At 39.5% G+C, this 14,899-nt stretch overlaps 1 protein-coding gene across 2 annotated transcripts in view; it reads right to left on the bottom strand.

The window, feature by feature from the left end:
* mast2 (microtubule associated serine/threonine kinase 2) overlaps positions 1–14,899 on the bottom strand; it is a 264,070-nt gene that overhangs the window by 226,577 nt on the left and 22,594 nt on the right. For both annotated transcript variants that reach the window (XM_083887689.1, XM_083887688.1), the window contains 3 exons: positions 5,758–5,833; positions 1,363–1,383; positions 1–79 (listed from right to left, as the gene is read on the bottom strand). In XM_083887689.1, coding sequence (XP_083743815.1) covers positions 1–79; positions 1,363–1,383; positions 5,758–5,833 — 176 coding nt within the window. The remainder of the gene's footprint in view (positions 80–1,362; positions 1,384–5,757; positions 5,834–14,899) is intronic.

Here is a 14,899-nt window from a genome sequence, read left to right as displayed (position 1 = left end):
CGAAACAGTGGAGCTGGGGGTGTTGGTGCCATAGCCGGAAGAAGGCAGTGAAGCCAGAGACCAGCGTCTCCCATCCGTCCTTAAAAAAAAGACAGCAGACAGGGTTCATTAAAAAGAAACAGGCAAACATCACAGCGGCAGCAACAGCAACATCGCACAGAGCCGAAAACACAGGGATATCAAAGTCGAAGGTACAGCCAAAGCCATGATGCAAATTGAATGAGGTGAAGTAAAGCATGAGTAAAGCAAGATAATAACATAATAAATATTTTTTTTATTTCCCCGTTTTATCTTTTAAAACATAGGACATCCCAAGAAACAAATCAAGAAATCCCATATAAAGGCCCACAGCAGTAATAATATTACTGCTGTGGGCCTTTATATGATAATATTATTATCTCTGCCTTTACTCTCGTATTGTGGCTCACCAAACACTGCGGTCTGAAGCAAAGGGTTAAACACTGTTCAAATGTAGGATTTACTCAAAATCAGGTGGAGGACACACAGAGAAACATCTCTCTCTCCTGCTATACAAAAATAAAGAGGTGTTGCTTTTCCTTTCTTTCCCTGGAATATGTTGCTCCATTTATATTTATAAGAGATAAAGGTAAAATATCTGAAATCGTATCATTAATTGTTTGAGAATAATCAAATTGAATCTTGTGAGACATTCCCATTCTTATAAAATATTATTAACTGATCACTAAAATAATAGCCAACTATTTGAATAACTGATTAATCAGTTATCGCTTCTTAATTGTGAATATTTTCTGTCTATTCTTTTTGGGGTTTTTTTAACGAAAGAAATAAAAAAAAAAAACATTAAAAAATGATCATTATTTTGAGGTTTGGGAAACACTGATCAACATTTTTCAGTATTTTGGACCAAACAACACATCGATTGATTGAGAAAATAACTGACAGATTGATCGATGATGAAAATAATTTGTATATGTTGTAAATGTTTAATTTAAAAACAAGTTTAATTTTAAAAAACAGCTCAGTTGGTACAAGTACAAGCGGAGTAAGTTTGTTGGAAACTCTTTTCAGTGGGTGAATGATCCACATTAGTGAAGGTTCATGAGTCAGAAATAAACATTGCATTGGTGGTGATGCAGGGACATCAATGGCTCAGGCCTGAGACTGACAGTCACAGATTCACCTAATACTGGTTCTGAGAATAGATTCACATAGTAAAACACCAGCAGCAACAGCCTTAACACTCTTGGTTCCACAGTGTCTCATGACTACAGAGCTTGCAGGGACCATCGGTGATGTCATTCAGAGTGTGTGCTCAGCCATGCGTGACAGAGAGCAGGAAGGTGGTGGCTTAAAAAAAAAAAGGAGGTCAAAACAGGTTACCTGTCAGCCCTGTGTCCATGACTGTGGGGGAGAGACCAGACTTGAGGCCACACAATACACAAATACAAAGACACAGATGGTTTCTCCCCTTTCTTTTAAAGGGACAATATGTAGTATTTATGGGTTTATATTACCCAAAATCCACTTTTTTATACATATTATGTGCTCCTGCATTGTCTAGTCGCTGTATAATATTCTTTGTTTCATTTTCGTAGTGTTTCAAAAAGTCATTTAAAGTAACATGGTCGCGGGCCGCGGTCGCATAGCAACTGTTAGCAGCGAGACGCCATGTTTCTACCGGAGCCTGTAAGGACAAACGCGAGAGAACAAATCAAGCGTCGCTTTACTTGTAGCGGAAGTCCCGCCTCCACTCTCTCCACTGCGGATACCGTAGCGCTCAAGGAAGGGAGGGGGTGAGCAGAGCAGCAGGTCTTTGTTGTAAATTTCAGCCTCTCCTCTAGATGTCACTATAAACTACTTACTTCCCCTTTAAAGTGATTGTTCAGTTGTATGAGTTAGAGTTAAAGCTAGACTGTGCTGTGACCCTGCAAGAGGACAGTGAACGTTGGTGACACGAGGAAAAACTGATTTAAACCACTTCACAAAAGGCTAACCTACTAAAATCTCACAAGTCAATCAGTGCTAGGGATGCACCGATTAATCGGCCAGTGATCGGAATCGGCCGATTTTCACGTGATCGGCCCGAAATCGGTGACCGGCCGATCAGTCAGAATATTCCGATTTTAATAAGCCGATCAAAATGCACCCGCATCGCGCAGCATCAGCAACACACGTGCACGCGGCTACATGCACATGTAGTAGAGTGTGGGGCTGGGCGGTATACTGGTTCACACCGAATACTGTTTTTTTTCCGTTATGATATGAATTTTTAATATACGGCCATACCGGTGTATTTGATTACACAACATCCGCGGCGCTACGCGCTCTGCATGTAAGCGTTTCATTCATGTTTATATATTTGTTTCAATCACTGAACGAAGCCTGTCATATTTAAGACAAGAGTCAGGACCTTAAATCACTTGCACAAAACTTTTGATCAGCATTTGTTTGTTTGTCATTTAAACCTGTGTGCGCAGAGAGCGCGAGGCATTAATGGCACGGGGCGGGAGAGAGAGAGAGAGAGAGAGAGAGAGAGGTCATTTACTTATTTGTGTGTAGGTTTCTATGTTGTGAAATATGTTTAAACTTAAATAAACTACACATACAGGTAGTGATTCGTTTTTGTATTTTTAGTTGGATATTGGATGAACAACATGGTTCCATAACACTGCACTTTTAAGATGTGTGTGAATATTCCACAGCATTATTTAGTTCTATTTTATAGTGGTAATCTGTTCAAAAAGTCACAGTTATTATGTTCCATGGTAGCATGTTCAAATGTATCATGACAATTGTTTTTGTATTTTTATATATACTTCTATTGTATTCTATTGTATTGTATTTTTAGTTGGATATCGGATGTTAACTGATTGTATTTCTATGTTAAAATGTTCTATTAAAGAGAAAAGATGCAAAAATATATATATTTCTGTATGCTGAAAAGTGGTTTAAAAAATTGAAATCGGAATCGGCTAAAATCGGTATCGGCAGGTCAAACTTCTTGAAAAATTGGAAATCGGAATCGGCCCCAAAAATGGCAATCGGTGCTTCCCTAATCAGTGCTTTATCTTGGTTTAAGACAAACTGACATTTCAAAAGCAATGTAATCCATAGCTTGTGGGGACACAGGAGCTGCTGCTCTACTGTTGCCTCATTTGGTCAGGTCGTGTCATTGTGGCCAATCTGAACAAATGATAGAAAAAAACTCTGATGGAGGCAGCAGTGGATCAACAAGCCCTGTGTCCCTGTGATCACATCGCAGATTTTTATATGAGCTTTTGAGAGGGAACAATTTACAAAGCGGCACAGCCTTTATTTTTCAGTCAGAAAAGGCTGCGTCACGGCGAGAGATAAATCAACTTCAATATTCTGCCGATATTGGACACAGTCTGGTCTCGTCTATTATATTCAAATACGTATCACGTAGCACTTTTGTAACATTTGGCTAAGTCGATTGTTTAAGACAAAATTATCATCTAAAAATGGCTCAATAATGAAGAAAATTACAAACCCCCAGCATTTGTAGAAAATAATTAACATCAGTGAAACAAGAAAAAAAAAAGTCTATACAGGCCACATCTGATGATGATGTTTGCAGTAGATTTATCTGATGGACAACATCATCAACCCACAACAGCAGGCATCTGCTTTACTTCTGCATATTAAATCATTTCTGATATAGTGTCATACCAAACCCTACCACATGGTGTCACTAAAGCTCCAGCTGCTGACAGTGAGGGAATCCCATCACAAATAATCATTAATGCTCTAGTTGGCTGCTGCACAGCTGTCACACACAGTTTGATGATGATGATGTCATGGAAATATCCTTAGTGTGTCGTTAAAAGGTGTGTTTTTGGATTTTATTGAAAAAAAAAAAAAAAATCAGTTTAGTGTGAAACTGATGAAGAATTTTCCCAGAAGCTTACTTTACTTTAACACATTTAAAAAGAAACGACCAAAAATGACATGTTTTTGAATAAACTGTAAGTAAATGTGATTTTTATTGTTAAAGGGCTATTTTTAAATAATTAAAAGCAAATATTTTTTTGAACAATTAGGGGAAAAATGTACTGTTTAGATTACAATAATCAATCTATGCATATTCTGGATTAATTTCTGACAGTATTTTCAAAATAAAATGCAAGGAAATATTATTTTGTGTGTGTGTGTGTTTGAGAGCCATTTTAAGAGTTTAAAACAATGATTATTTAGCATTATGACACAGTCATGGTTATCATAATTGTTCTTTAATTCTGGATCAACTTCTGAAGATATTTTCAAAATAAAATGTGACCATTTTCCGAGTACTTGATGGCCATTTTCAGAGTTTTTTTGTTGTTGTTGTTTTTATTTATTACAGCAACATATATGGGTAAAAAATACAGTTTTAACTGAGTATAATCAATCTCTGTCGATTCTGGACACACGCACGCACACACACACAGAAACAGAAGTAACACACACTCTTTCTGCCTCCTCCTGTCTCAGTGAATATGTGCTCAGAACACAGAGATAAGAGCTTTATTAATCCTGGTTTGAGTGACAGGCTCAGTGCGATCATCTGCCTCCTCATCCGCTCACTCTCTCAGTCATCGGCAGCATGTATTTAAAGACACTCGAATCCCTGAAGCATTTCATAGGATTTTAGGGACATAGACCACTGTGTGACGGGCAAAATAAACTCTTAACCTACCTTACCTATCCTTTTTTTTCATGGTGTAAAAGACATTAAAGTTGCCTTCAGTAAGGTAGAGTGGTACACACTCACTGACTGACTGATCTATTCCTACACACACTTGGAATTGCAATGATATTACTATATACATTATATTTATTCATAGTTCCTGATTCCTGATGTCAGTTGCTTTTTTTCGACAACCGCAGAGGTGCTTTCAGAATCTCAAGGCATCCATTGAAAATCACTTAGGCACAAAAGAACAATAAAAACTTTTTAAGCATTATATATTAATTCATTTAAAAATAATGAGCATAATCATGATCCATCTTCTACTGCTTAAAGGTCACATAGAGTGGTCCTGTTGCACATATATGTTAGTTATGGAGGTCTACTTACATATATTAACTTGTTTTTATGGTCAAAAACCTCCTAGTTGCTGTAAACTAGCCGATAGAAATCCTCTTTTCTGACAGTGTTTTTCAGCCGCGATGTTTCAGAGTGAACTTTCACCCCCAGAAGACAGAGTCTTGTGATTGGCCAGTACTATCCAGCACATCCGTTCTCAGAAGCGCAGCGCCCCCCTCTGGAACGGCGGATGCACTGCTCCTCATTATCAAAACATTGTTTTAACAGTGTTTAAAAATAGCTTCGTCACGACTCCCCGCCGCAGTCCCTTTTATGACTTTAAACCGGAGTCAGACCCAGAGTCAGAAGACACTGTTGCTCGTGAAACACCTCCACAACGGACGTTATTCTTCTTCTGCGGTTCAATGTACGCAACCGGATGTGCCCGGACTAGTGCCCGGAGCAGGACGATCGGTTGTTCAGGAGAACCGCTGTTTACGTAACTATTACGGGATTTTCAGTGATCTCGTTGAGCCCCGAGATTACAATAAAACACAACGTTCTCAGCAATGGCTGAACTGTTTGTTTTGAACCGTCAGGGCTTCATAAACAAGGTAATGACGCAGATACACACCAAAAAAAACAGCCATAATAGGAACTTCCGGTCTAGTTCCGCTTTAATTTGTGTCATCATGTACCTACACACCCCTGTGTGTGTGTGTGTGTGTGTGTGTGTGTGTGTGCCTCACCTGCGTGCAGGAACAAAGGAGAAATGTGCAGCTGTGTTGGGGGAGAAGTTACGAGGACTGTCCAGTGGGCTGGTACCTGAGAGACACAAGAGAAGAGGAAAACAACAACAACAAAAAACTGGTAAATCAATTCAAACAGAAAATGCTGTCTTCACATTTATAAACGTCTGCATCTGTTTATATGATACACTCAAATATGATGTGCCACTGACACAGGACAGCTCTCAGACTGACTTTATGTGGAGTTCTGGCTCCCGACTGTACAGCGATGTGTGACGATGGAAACATGGATTCTATCTTGATTTAAAGAGAACAAACATGTCACCGAGCAACGCTATTTCAGTGAGAGCTTTCACAGTATAAACACAGGATGGAGCTAAAAGACTTCACTGACTATAGCTTATACATGGCTAATACAGGATTTTAGGTTACACTTCACTTTAAGGTGCAACAGGCTTCGAGAATAATGACTGTATGTATGAAGTCAGAATGCATTTGTGAAGTAGCCTACGCTGTCGGGGGGCGACAGCAAGTGGTATATCCGCGAACTTGTCCAATCCTCAACTTTCCAATATACCCAAAGTATACGCACTCGCACCTGCCACTAACGGTTTTAATTAATTATTAATAAATTCAAAAAAATAACTGTTAAATATTATGATATAATGCTGACTTCACTTTATACATGTTCAAAGTATCCATATAAACTCCATATTGAACACAGAATACCTGAACTCCTGAATTTCTCTCTAGTTTTTAATAAAACTAGTTAACCTATTATACCTTGTTAAATATTATGAATATTAAAATGCTAACAACACCTGCCATATCTTCAAAGTGTCCAAATGTCATGAAAAAGCATACACTATGTTTATTAAATTTCATGAAAAAGCTACAATATGTTCAAACTTTCCATTCAATGCATTAATAAAGAAATGGAGAATTAACTATTTTTTATATGATAAGTAATAAATGTATATTATAATGTAATAAATATTATGAATAAGTGCTAAATAAACCCATGATATCCTCAATGTGTCCAAATGAGCTCAATAATAAAGAAAAAATGCACAGATGTGTGTGAATATTCCACAGCATTATTTAGTTCTATTTTATAGTGGTAATCTGTTCAAAAAGTCACACTTTAAGTTATTATGTTCGATGGTAGCATGTTCAAACTGATCATGACAATTGTTTTTGTATTTATATATATACTTCTATTTTATAGTGATTCGTTTTGTATTTTTAGTTGGATATTGGATGTGAACTGATTGTATTTCTATGTTTAAATGTTCTATTAAAGAGAAAAGATGCAAAAATACATATATTTCTGTTTGCTCAAAAGTGGTTTAAAAAATTGAAATCGGAATCGGCAAAAACCAGTATCGGCAGGTCAAACTTCTTGAAAAATTGGAAATCGGAATCGGCCCCAAAAATGGCAATCGGTGCATCCCTATTTAAAACGTCTTCTCTGTTTTTTGGTGTAACGTTACAGCACAACTTTAGAGTCCTGACACATTTACTATTTCCTGAAACAATGCCGTCTTTATAGGGAACTTTTTGATGGCAAAAAAAGAAGATTGTTTACGTCGTGTGCCGTTTCTGTTTGGACTGTACGTCTGGTATTAAATATACATGGCTTGACTTTTGAAATGTTACCGGCCACACGGGTCGTCAAATAATAATATAATTTGTCTTCTAAACTCCGTTTGCAAGATTAGGAAGCTTTTATATCTGGAAAAAGGCAATCTAAACACAAGCAATTCCAGGAAAAATAACATACATTAATTGAAGCTAAACGTGTATCCTGTACGTATACTGCAGTTATGTGAGGGTATTACTTTTGAATGGAATTAAACAAGCCATTTAAAAAAGATATTTGGAGGTTTTGAATCCATTTTTAAATACAGTAAAAACAATTATTATACAAATCTTTTTCACGAAGAAATTAATTTTAGTTTGTAGACAAAACCAGTAATTTGAGGATTTGATCGTTTTGAAGTTTTGGGCAACACTGATCAATATGTTACTACATTTCCTGACATTTGATCGACAAAACAACAATGGATTAATAAAGAAAATAATAGTTAGTTGCAGCTTTAAACACGTCATCATGTCTCATCATTGTGCACAGTTGTTTGCCCTTGTCTTACATTATTAATTGCTCATGCTATGTCTTGATTAATATCTGAAAGTTATGACTGATGATGAGTGTATCACCTCAGCTTTTGTTATAATTCTACTCCTTGTGCTTGGCTCTATATTGTTATATGATATTGTATTTACAAGAAATTAATTTTTGCATACGACAGATAACTGTCTGGAGAAAGCAAAAATAGAACATTAGCACGAACAATGACTTTTAAAATCAGGTCTGAGGCAGAAAAAAAATACCTGGCAAAAGCCCTGCAGACAAAAATGAGCTGTAATTTAAACAAATCTCACATTATTTCATGAACATACTGACACGTCCATGTGTTCATGGCTTTGTGGAAACAAATATTAAAGGAGCAATAATAACAATAGTAACAATTCACCAGAGGAAAGGCTGAGGGAGTGAACATGTACCACACACACACACACACACACAAGACCCTTCACAGCAGTGCGACAGACACTAACAAGCGTGTTTGACGAATGACGTGCCTGTTCTTTCCAGTCTGTCCAGACCTTTTCTACTGTCACAGACGAGAGGCAGAGATTTCATCAGACATTCAGATGTTAATGTGTGATTTGCTGCTCTGTCCAGACGCTGCTGAGGAAAATGTACAATCGATGTGTTCACGTCCGACTACTTAATCTCTGGTGGTCTAGATCCTCCAATTTCTGCTGCTTTGCGCTCAATTCCCTTTCTTCTTTTACCTATAAAAGATTAATCCTGATTAAAAGTAATTTGACTTCTGATTGACAGCTGCAAGCTGACCCGGGAAAGCTGCTGTCATAACATATCATATCACGATACGTCGTGACAACCTGATTCTGGCACGGCCAGTGACTCCTAGGAATAGACTGGGTGACAAACAAGAACAGTTTGGTGACCACTGGAGAGACGGTTGACAGCCCCGGAAAGACGACACCCGGGACAGTTTGGGTTAGCAGCCCAATCTGTGTCTTTTGTGAGGAAGAACCCAATAAAGCTACGGAAAGCCCTGAATGTAAATACCGCCAGGAGATCTCGAGAGGGGGTGGAGGATGAGATTTCCAATCGGACAGATCTAAGGTTAATGACCCACGCAAACGAACCGACGACGAGAACATGCATTTGCGAAAAAACTGTGTAAGAACCAACCTAAGCCTAAGGATCCATCAGGCCAAAATGAAATGAGCCGTAAATGTACACGTACGTCCACCCCACAGCGGGAGCTTGTTGTACCTGCTGCCACAGTCTAATTTACAACAACGCTTCCTGGTTTTTAAAGGGGAAGTAAGTAGTTTATAGTGACATCTAGAGGAGAGGCTGAAATTTACAACAAAGACCTACTCCTCTGCTCACCCCCTCCCTTCCCTGAGCGCTACGGTATCGGCAGCTGGTCAAATGTCGTCCTCGCGGAGAGAGAGGAGGCGGGACTTCTGCTACAAGTAAAGAGACGCTTGATTTGTTCTCTCGCGTTTGTCCTTAAAGGCTCCGGTAGAAACATGGCGTCTCGCTGCTAACAGTGGCTATGCAACCACGGCCCGCGACCATGTTATTTTACATGACTTTTTGAAACACTACGAAAATGAAACAGAGAATATTATACAGCGACTAGACAATGCAGGAGCACATAATATGTATAAAAAAGTAGATTTTGGGTAATATAAACCCATAAATACTACATATTGTCCCTTTAATTAATGCGTTCACGGCCGCAAGGTTTTTACACCTTCACACAACGACGCGCTATAACATACCACGCGAACAAGACGAGGAAGAAAAAACACAAATGCTTGATCAAGGGCTCAGGCAGTGAGTCTCTACAGTCAGAGCAGAGAGGAGACATCTGGCTAACCCCCAGATTTCCACTGGACGCGTTACAGCGGTTCTGCTTCGTCCTCTGCTCGGCGTCAATCCCCACCGGGTGCGTTACGGCAGCGGCGCCGCGGTGCCTTGGGAGCCAGCGGTATTCACGGAAGATCGTGGCGATAATCTCGAACGGACGCGAGTTTGCGAGATCCCGCGATAGACTGTGTGTATAAAGGAAACAACAACAACAACACAGCTTCTTTTCATTCTCCGACCTGGAAGAACTGTTGATCTGGTGTCATAAATGATTTCATGTTTCTCCACTTCAACAATCAGTCTCTCGTCGTACATCATGACTCTCCGAGACGCTCTGATTAATTGACTGTTGACCTGGCAGCAGCGGTCACGACGTAATGTTGATGTGAAGTTGTGACAGGCTATATGACCTGCGTATTGTGTTTTATTTCGAAAGGGGGGCGGGAAATGTTTTACTTTGAGTCTGTGTCGCACTTCCTGTCTGGTACAAACTGCTCTGTTGTAATTTACGTGATTCAGCAGCAGCAATGGCAAAAGTAGAACTGCTACCTATCGATATCGCTGCGGTTTCCAGTGGAAATTCGACCGCGCCGCTGACGTGCAGCGGCTGTAACGCGCCCAGTGGAAATCCAGGGTTACAGAGTGCGGTGTAAATGTTTCTTCACTCAGTCTCACACAAAATAAATCACTGCATTTGATACATATCAGACATAAAACACACACACATATAATATGTGTGTGTGTTTTATGTGTATTTATACATATTATGTATACATATTATGTATATATACACACAGAGCTGGCCAGTAACTGAGTACATTTATTTGAGTACAGTACTTAAGTAGTAGTAGAAGTAGTAGACTTAAAGCTCAAATAGAGTGGTCCTGTTGCACATATATGTTAGTTATGGAGGTCTACTTACATACATTCACTTGTTTTATGGTCAAAAACCTCCTAGTTGCTGTAAACGAGCCGATAGAAATCTCTGTTTACTAATGCTGTTCCTCAGCCACAATATTTCAGACTGAACTCTCACACCCAGAAGACAGAGTGTCTTGTGATTGGCCAATACCCGGAAGTGACATATTCAGCACACGCGCTCTCAGAAGCGCAGCTCCCCCCTCTGGAACGGTGGATGCACTGCTACTCATTATCATATTATATTAAAAATAGTTTTGTCACGACTCCCCGCTGCATGACTTTGACCCGGAGTCAGAGTCAGTCACAGACGAAACCATGGATGAAACAATGGATGCCGGTCCATCCAGGGAATGTGCCAAACCGTGGCCCCACCACGCCAGACCATTTCAATTGTCTTGATATTACACATTTATGTAAGCTGATTACATTTTTATGTTCTTTTTATGGTTTTTTTGTTTTATGTTCAGGGACTGGGAATCTTGTTAAAGTTGAGGGTCACATGGATTCCACTCAATATCAGCAGATTCTGGAGAACAATGTCCAGGAATCAGTGACAAAGGTGAAGTTGTGCCGGGGCTGAATCTTTCAACAAGACAACGACCCTAAACACTGCTCAAAATCTACTAAGGCATTCATGCAGAGGAACAAATACAACGCTCTGGAATGGCCATCTCAGTCCCCAGACCTGAATATTATTGAACATTTGTGGTGTGATTTAAAGCGGACTGTCCATGCTCGGAAACCATCAAACCTGACTGAACTGGAGATGTTTTGTAAAGAAGAATGGTCCAAAATACCTTCATCCAGAATCCAGACTCTAATTGGAAGCTATAGGAAGCGTTTAGAGGCTGTTATTTCTGCAAAAAGGAGGATGCACTAATGTTTTCTTTTGTGGTGCCTACCTATACTTATGCACATGCCTAATTTTGTTTAAATAATTCGTGCACACTTTCTGTAAATCATATAAACTTTATTTCACCTCTCAAATATAAATATGTCTCCTATACGACATATTTAACTGAAATTTCTCATCCAAACAACCAATAATTTATAAACTTACAGGGGTGCGCAAACTTGTGCATACCACTGTATAAATATATATATATATATAGACAAATAATTGTTCTTTAAAACACAGTATTAAAAATGTGTTTACCATGTCAAAAACCGACTTTGTATTTTCAGAAAGAATTGAACGTGAGTGAAATGTAAATTGTACCAGGGAGGCTGTCTCACGGTCTCATCACGTCAAGTAAATACGCTGCTTTGCTGTCACTTTTTTTTTTTTTTTTTTTTTTAAAGGAGATTTCATGCAGCAAACTGGAATGACACTGACCTACTTTAGCAGAAATATGACTGCAGACATAAGATACATGCAAATGTGATATCTGCTTTGTGCCGCTTTAGTCTCCCTACCTCCTCCAGGGAGGAGGAGGGTGTGTGAGTGGGATAACAAAATATGGCTATAATTGGGGAGAAAAGCAGAAAAGAAGGAAAAAACGAAAAAGGGAAAACAACTCTGCGCGACAAGACACTTGAACCAATGAAATTCTTGATCGTTTCTTCCCGTTTGTTTCCTTCACTACAATTCCAAAGATGAGCGGAGCGGTGGTTTGCTTGAAATTATTCATCAACCTTGGCTGACCTTTACCGAATAACAGCCGTGAGGGAAGTTCAGGGTGGACAGAGAGAGGAAGAGAAGACGCAGATAGTGACAAGAGTGGGATGAGATAGTAAGTAGATACACTGCAACACCCTGAAGAATGAGAGAGGGAGACAGCGGTGGTGACTATAATTTAGTATATAGCTCAGATTATGAGCCGAAAAACAAGGAAATTATACATGAAAGTAATTTTTGGGCACGATTGGTCCTCATCAGCCCCTCAGGATATTAGACTTTAAAAAACCTTCATTTGATTAGCACTTAATGTCTGGAGGATTGAAACCGTGATGAAAAACATGATAAGGGGCCAGAGTGAGAGACTGAGAGAATAACGAGTAAGCACAGAAAAACCAATCATGTATGTTATAAAGATGGTCTCTAGGAACGAAAGGACGGGTTTAATGATCCCCAATGGCGCGTGATTAAAACGCCTCCCAACCAGTGAGATATCACAGCTTTTGCCTCAGAGATCAAGGCTTCTGTTTCCGTTCGACTCGGCATACACTGAAACTCAAAACACTTCAGATGTCAACTAACAGCTGATGGTTATTGTTTCGTTCTGAAGCGACATGAGAGAAAATGAAAATGATTAATGATGTTTAATTAGAGGTCTTTGTTTCCTCAGACGGGAGCGGAAAGCTGAGTGCAAGGCTGGTGGCAGTGTTTCCACGGCAACGCGGCGGCCACGGCGGCAGACGGAGACGAAAGAAAAGAGGGGAAAAAGTAAGAGAGTGAAAGAAAGAGTCTGGACTATGCAGTGACTCAGCCCCCTTATGGTGCAGGAGAGTGAGTGGTTTGCATCGGGAACAGGCTTTCTAATGGTGAGATAACGTAGCAAAGATATTTTATTGTTCTTGTGTTATTATTATCAGAGGTGAGCCATTGGTTGTGGTTCTGCTGGCAGCCCATTTTTCAGCCAGCCTCCGAGCCTCAAGCTCATGGGTGTCAAACTCTGGCCCGCGGGCCAAATTTGGCCCGCCATGTAATTTCATTTGGCCCTTGAGGCAATATCAAATTAACATTAGAGCTGGCCCGCCGGTATTATACAGCGGCACCGCCGCTGTAACACCGCATTCACCGCTAATACTACAAATCCCATAATGCTCTGCTGTTGTTTTGTATTCATTGTTATTTTATTTTCAAATTTATTAGCTTGTGGAAAAAGTTAATGTTGATATTTACCTCAGAAGGCTGCAAATAGAAAAGAGGCATTACATTTTTTATTTAAATTTTATTTAATATGCCATTGATGTTTTTTCGTTTGTTTTTTGAAAGTTGATTTTGCACTATTAAGTTATATAAGCGTTGCTTGTTCCATATTTAGTGTTAAAGCAAATCAGTGTAGCAAACTGAGCAATAATTAACGTTTTATTCATGCACTTTCTCTTGCTACTTCAAGGCTTGAATGTTTGATTCATTCATTATTGTTATTTTATTTTCAAATGTATTATTAGCCTGTGGAAAAAGTTTATTTTGATATTTACCTCAGAAGGCTGCAAATAGAAAAGAGGCATTCAATTTTTATCCATCCATTATCTACCGCTTATCCTGTATTTAAGGTGCATTCAATTTTTATTTAAATTTTATTTGATATGCCATTGATATTTTTTAATTATTATTATTATTACTTGAAACTCGATTTTGCATGTCACTATAAAGTTATATAAGCCTTGCTTGTTCAATATTCAATGCAAAACTTGTTTGGGTCCCTATTAAAAGGTTAATTTGTTCAACCTTGGCCCGCGGCTTTGTTCAGTTTTAAATTTTGGCCCACTCTGTATTTGAGTTTGACACCCCTGCTCAAGCTGGTTCTTGGTGCAGGGGGGTCAGTCAGCTCCGACTGTGTGTCAGTACCTCAGACAACTAATCACACTTCCTCAAACTTGAACTATGGCTTCATCGTGGAAAATCTAACAACGTACAAAAGGAAGTGTTCAGTTTACTGGCATGAACAGACAAAGGAGAACTGTGCGAGAGAAAACTATTACGTTGTAAATCAGATGAACAACTGACCATTTAAACAAAAGCTCGCTCTGAGATGAAAGACAATCCAGAGTTGGGTTCTGTGATTCCAATGGTCTGGTCTACTATAACTTTATCAGAAACTGTTGTTGTGTGTGTGATAACTGAAGGCCACATTATACTTCTCCGACTGCGTAATGCGTTATCCGTCTGCGTCACCACGGAGACGCCTCGAGCATTTATACTTCTGCGTCGTGGTGACGGACACTCGCTGCAATTTCCCGCCCGATCAGTAGGGGTCGCTGCGCAAGGTTGTTGTGCTTCTGGCTACAGTGAGCAATGGCGTCCGAGAAAGAAAGAGAGAGAAAGACTGTTGTTGTTGAAAAAGTGGCCGTTTCTCACTTTTCTGTGTCACGGAACGCAGTTTTAAGATAATTTGAGGCGAGAAATTGGCCATTTAGAGCCTAAACATGCGCTGTGTGTGTTAAGATATGACGTATTTATAGTTCGGCAGCGGCGTTATCGGCGGGGATCAGCTCCGCCTCTGTCAGGACGCCCGGAGCGCACTGAGAGCCGGCACAGAGCAGCTGAGCTCAGCCTGTCCTGAGGACCAATCG

The sequence above is a fragment of the Microchirus variegatus genome, assembly GCF_963457635.1.
Source record: "Microchirus variegatus genome assembly, chromosome: 4".
Lineage (NCBI taxonomy): Eukaryota > Metazoa > Chordata > Actinopteri > Pleuronectiformes > Soleidae > Microchirus > Microchirus variegatus.
Note: the sequence above shows the minus strand (reverse complement) of the source record. Positions and strands in the feature narration are given on the sequence as shown.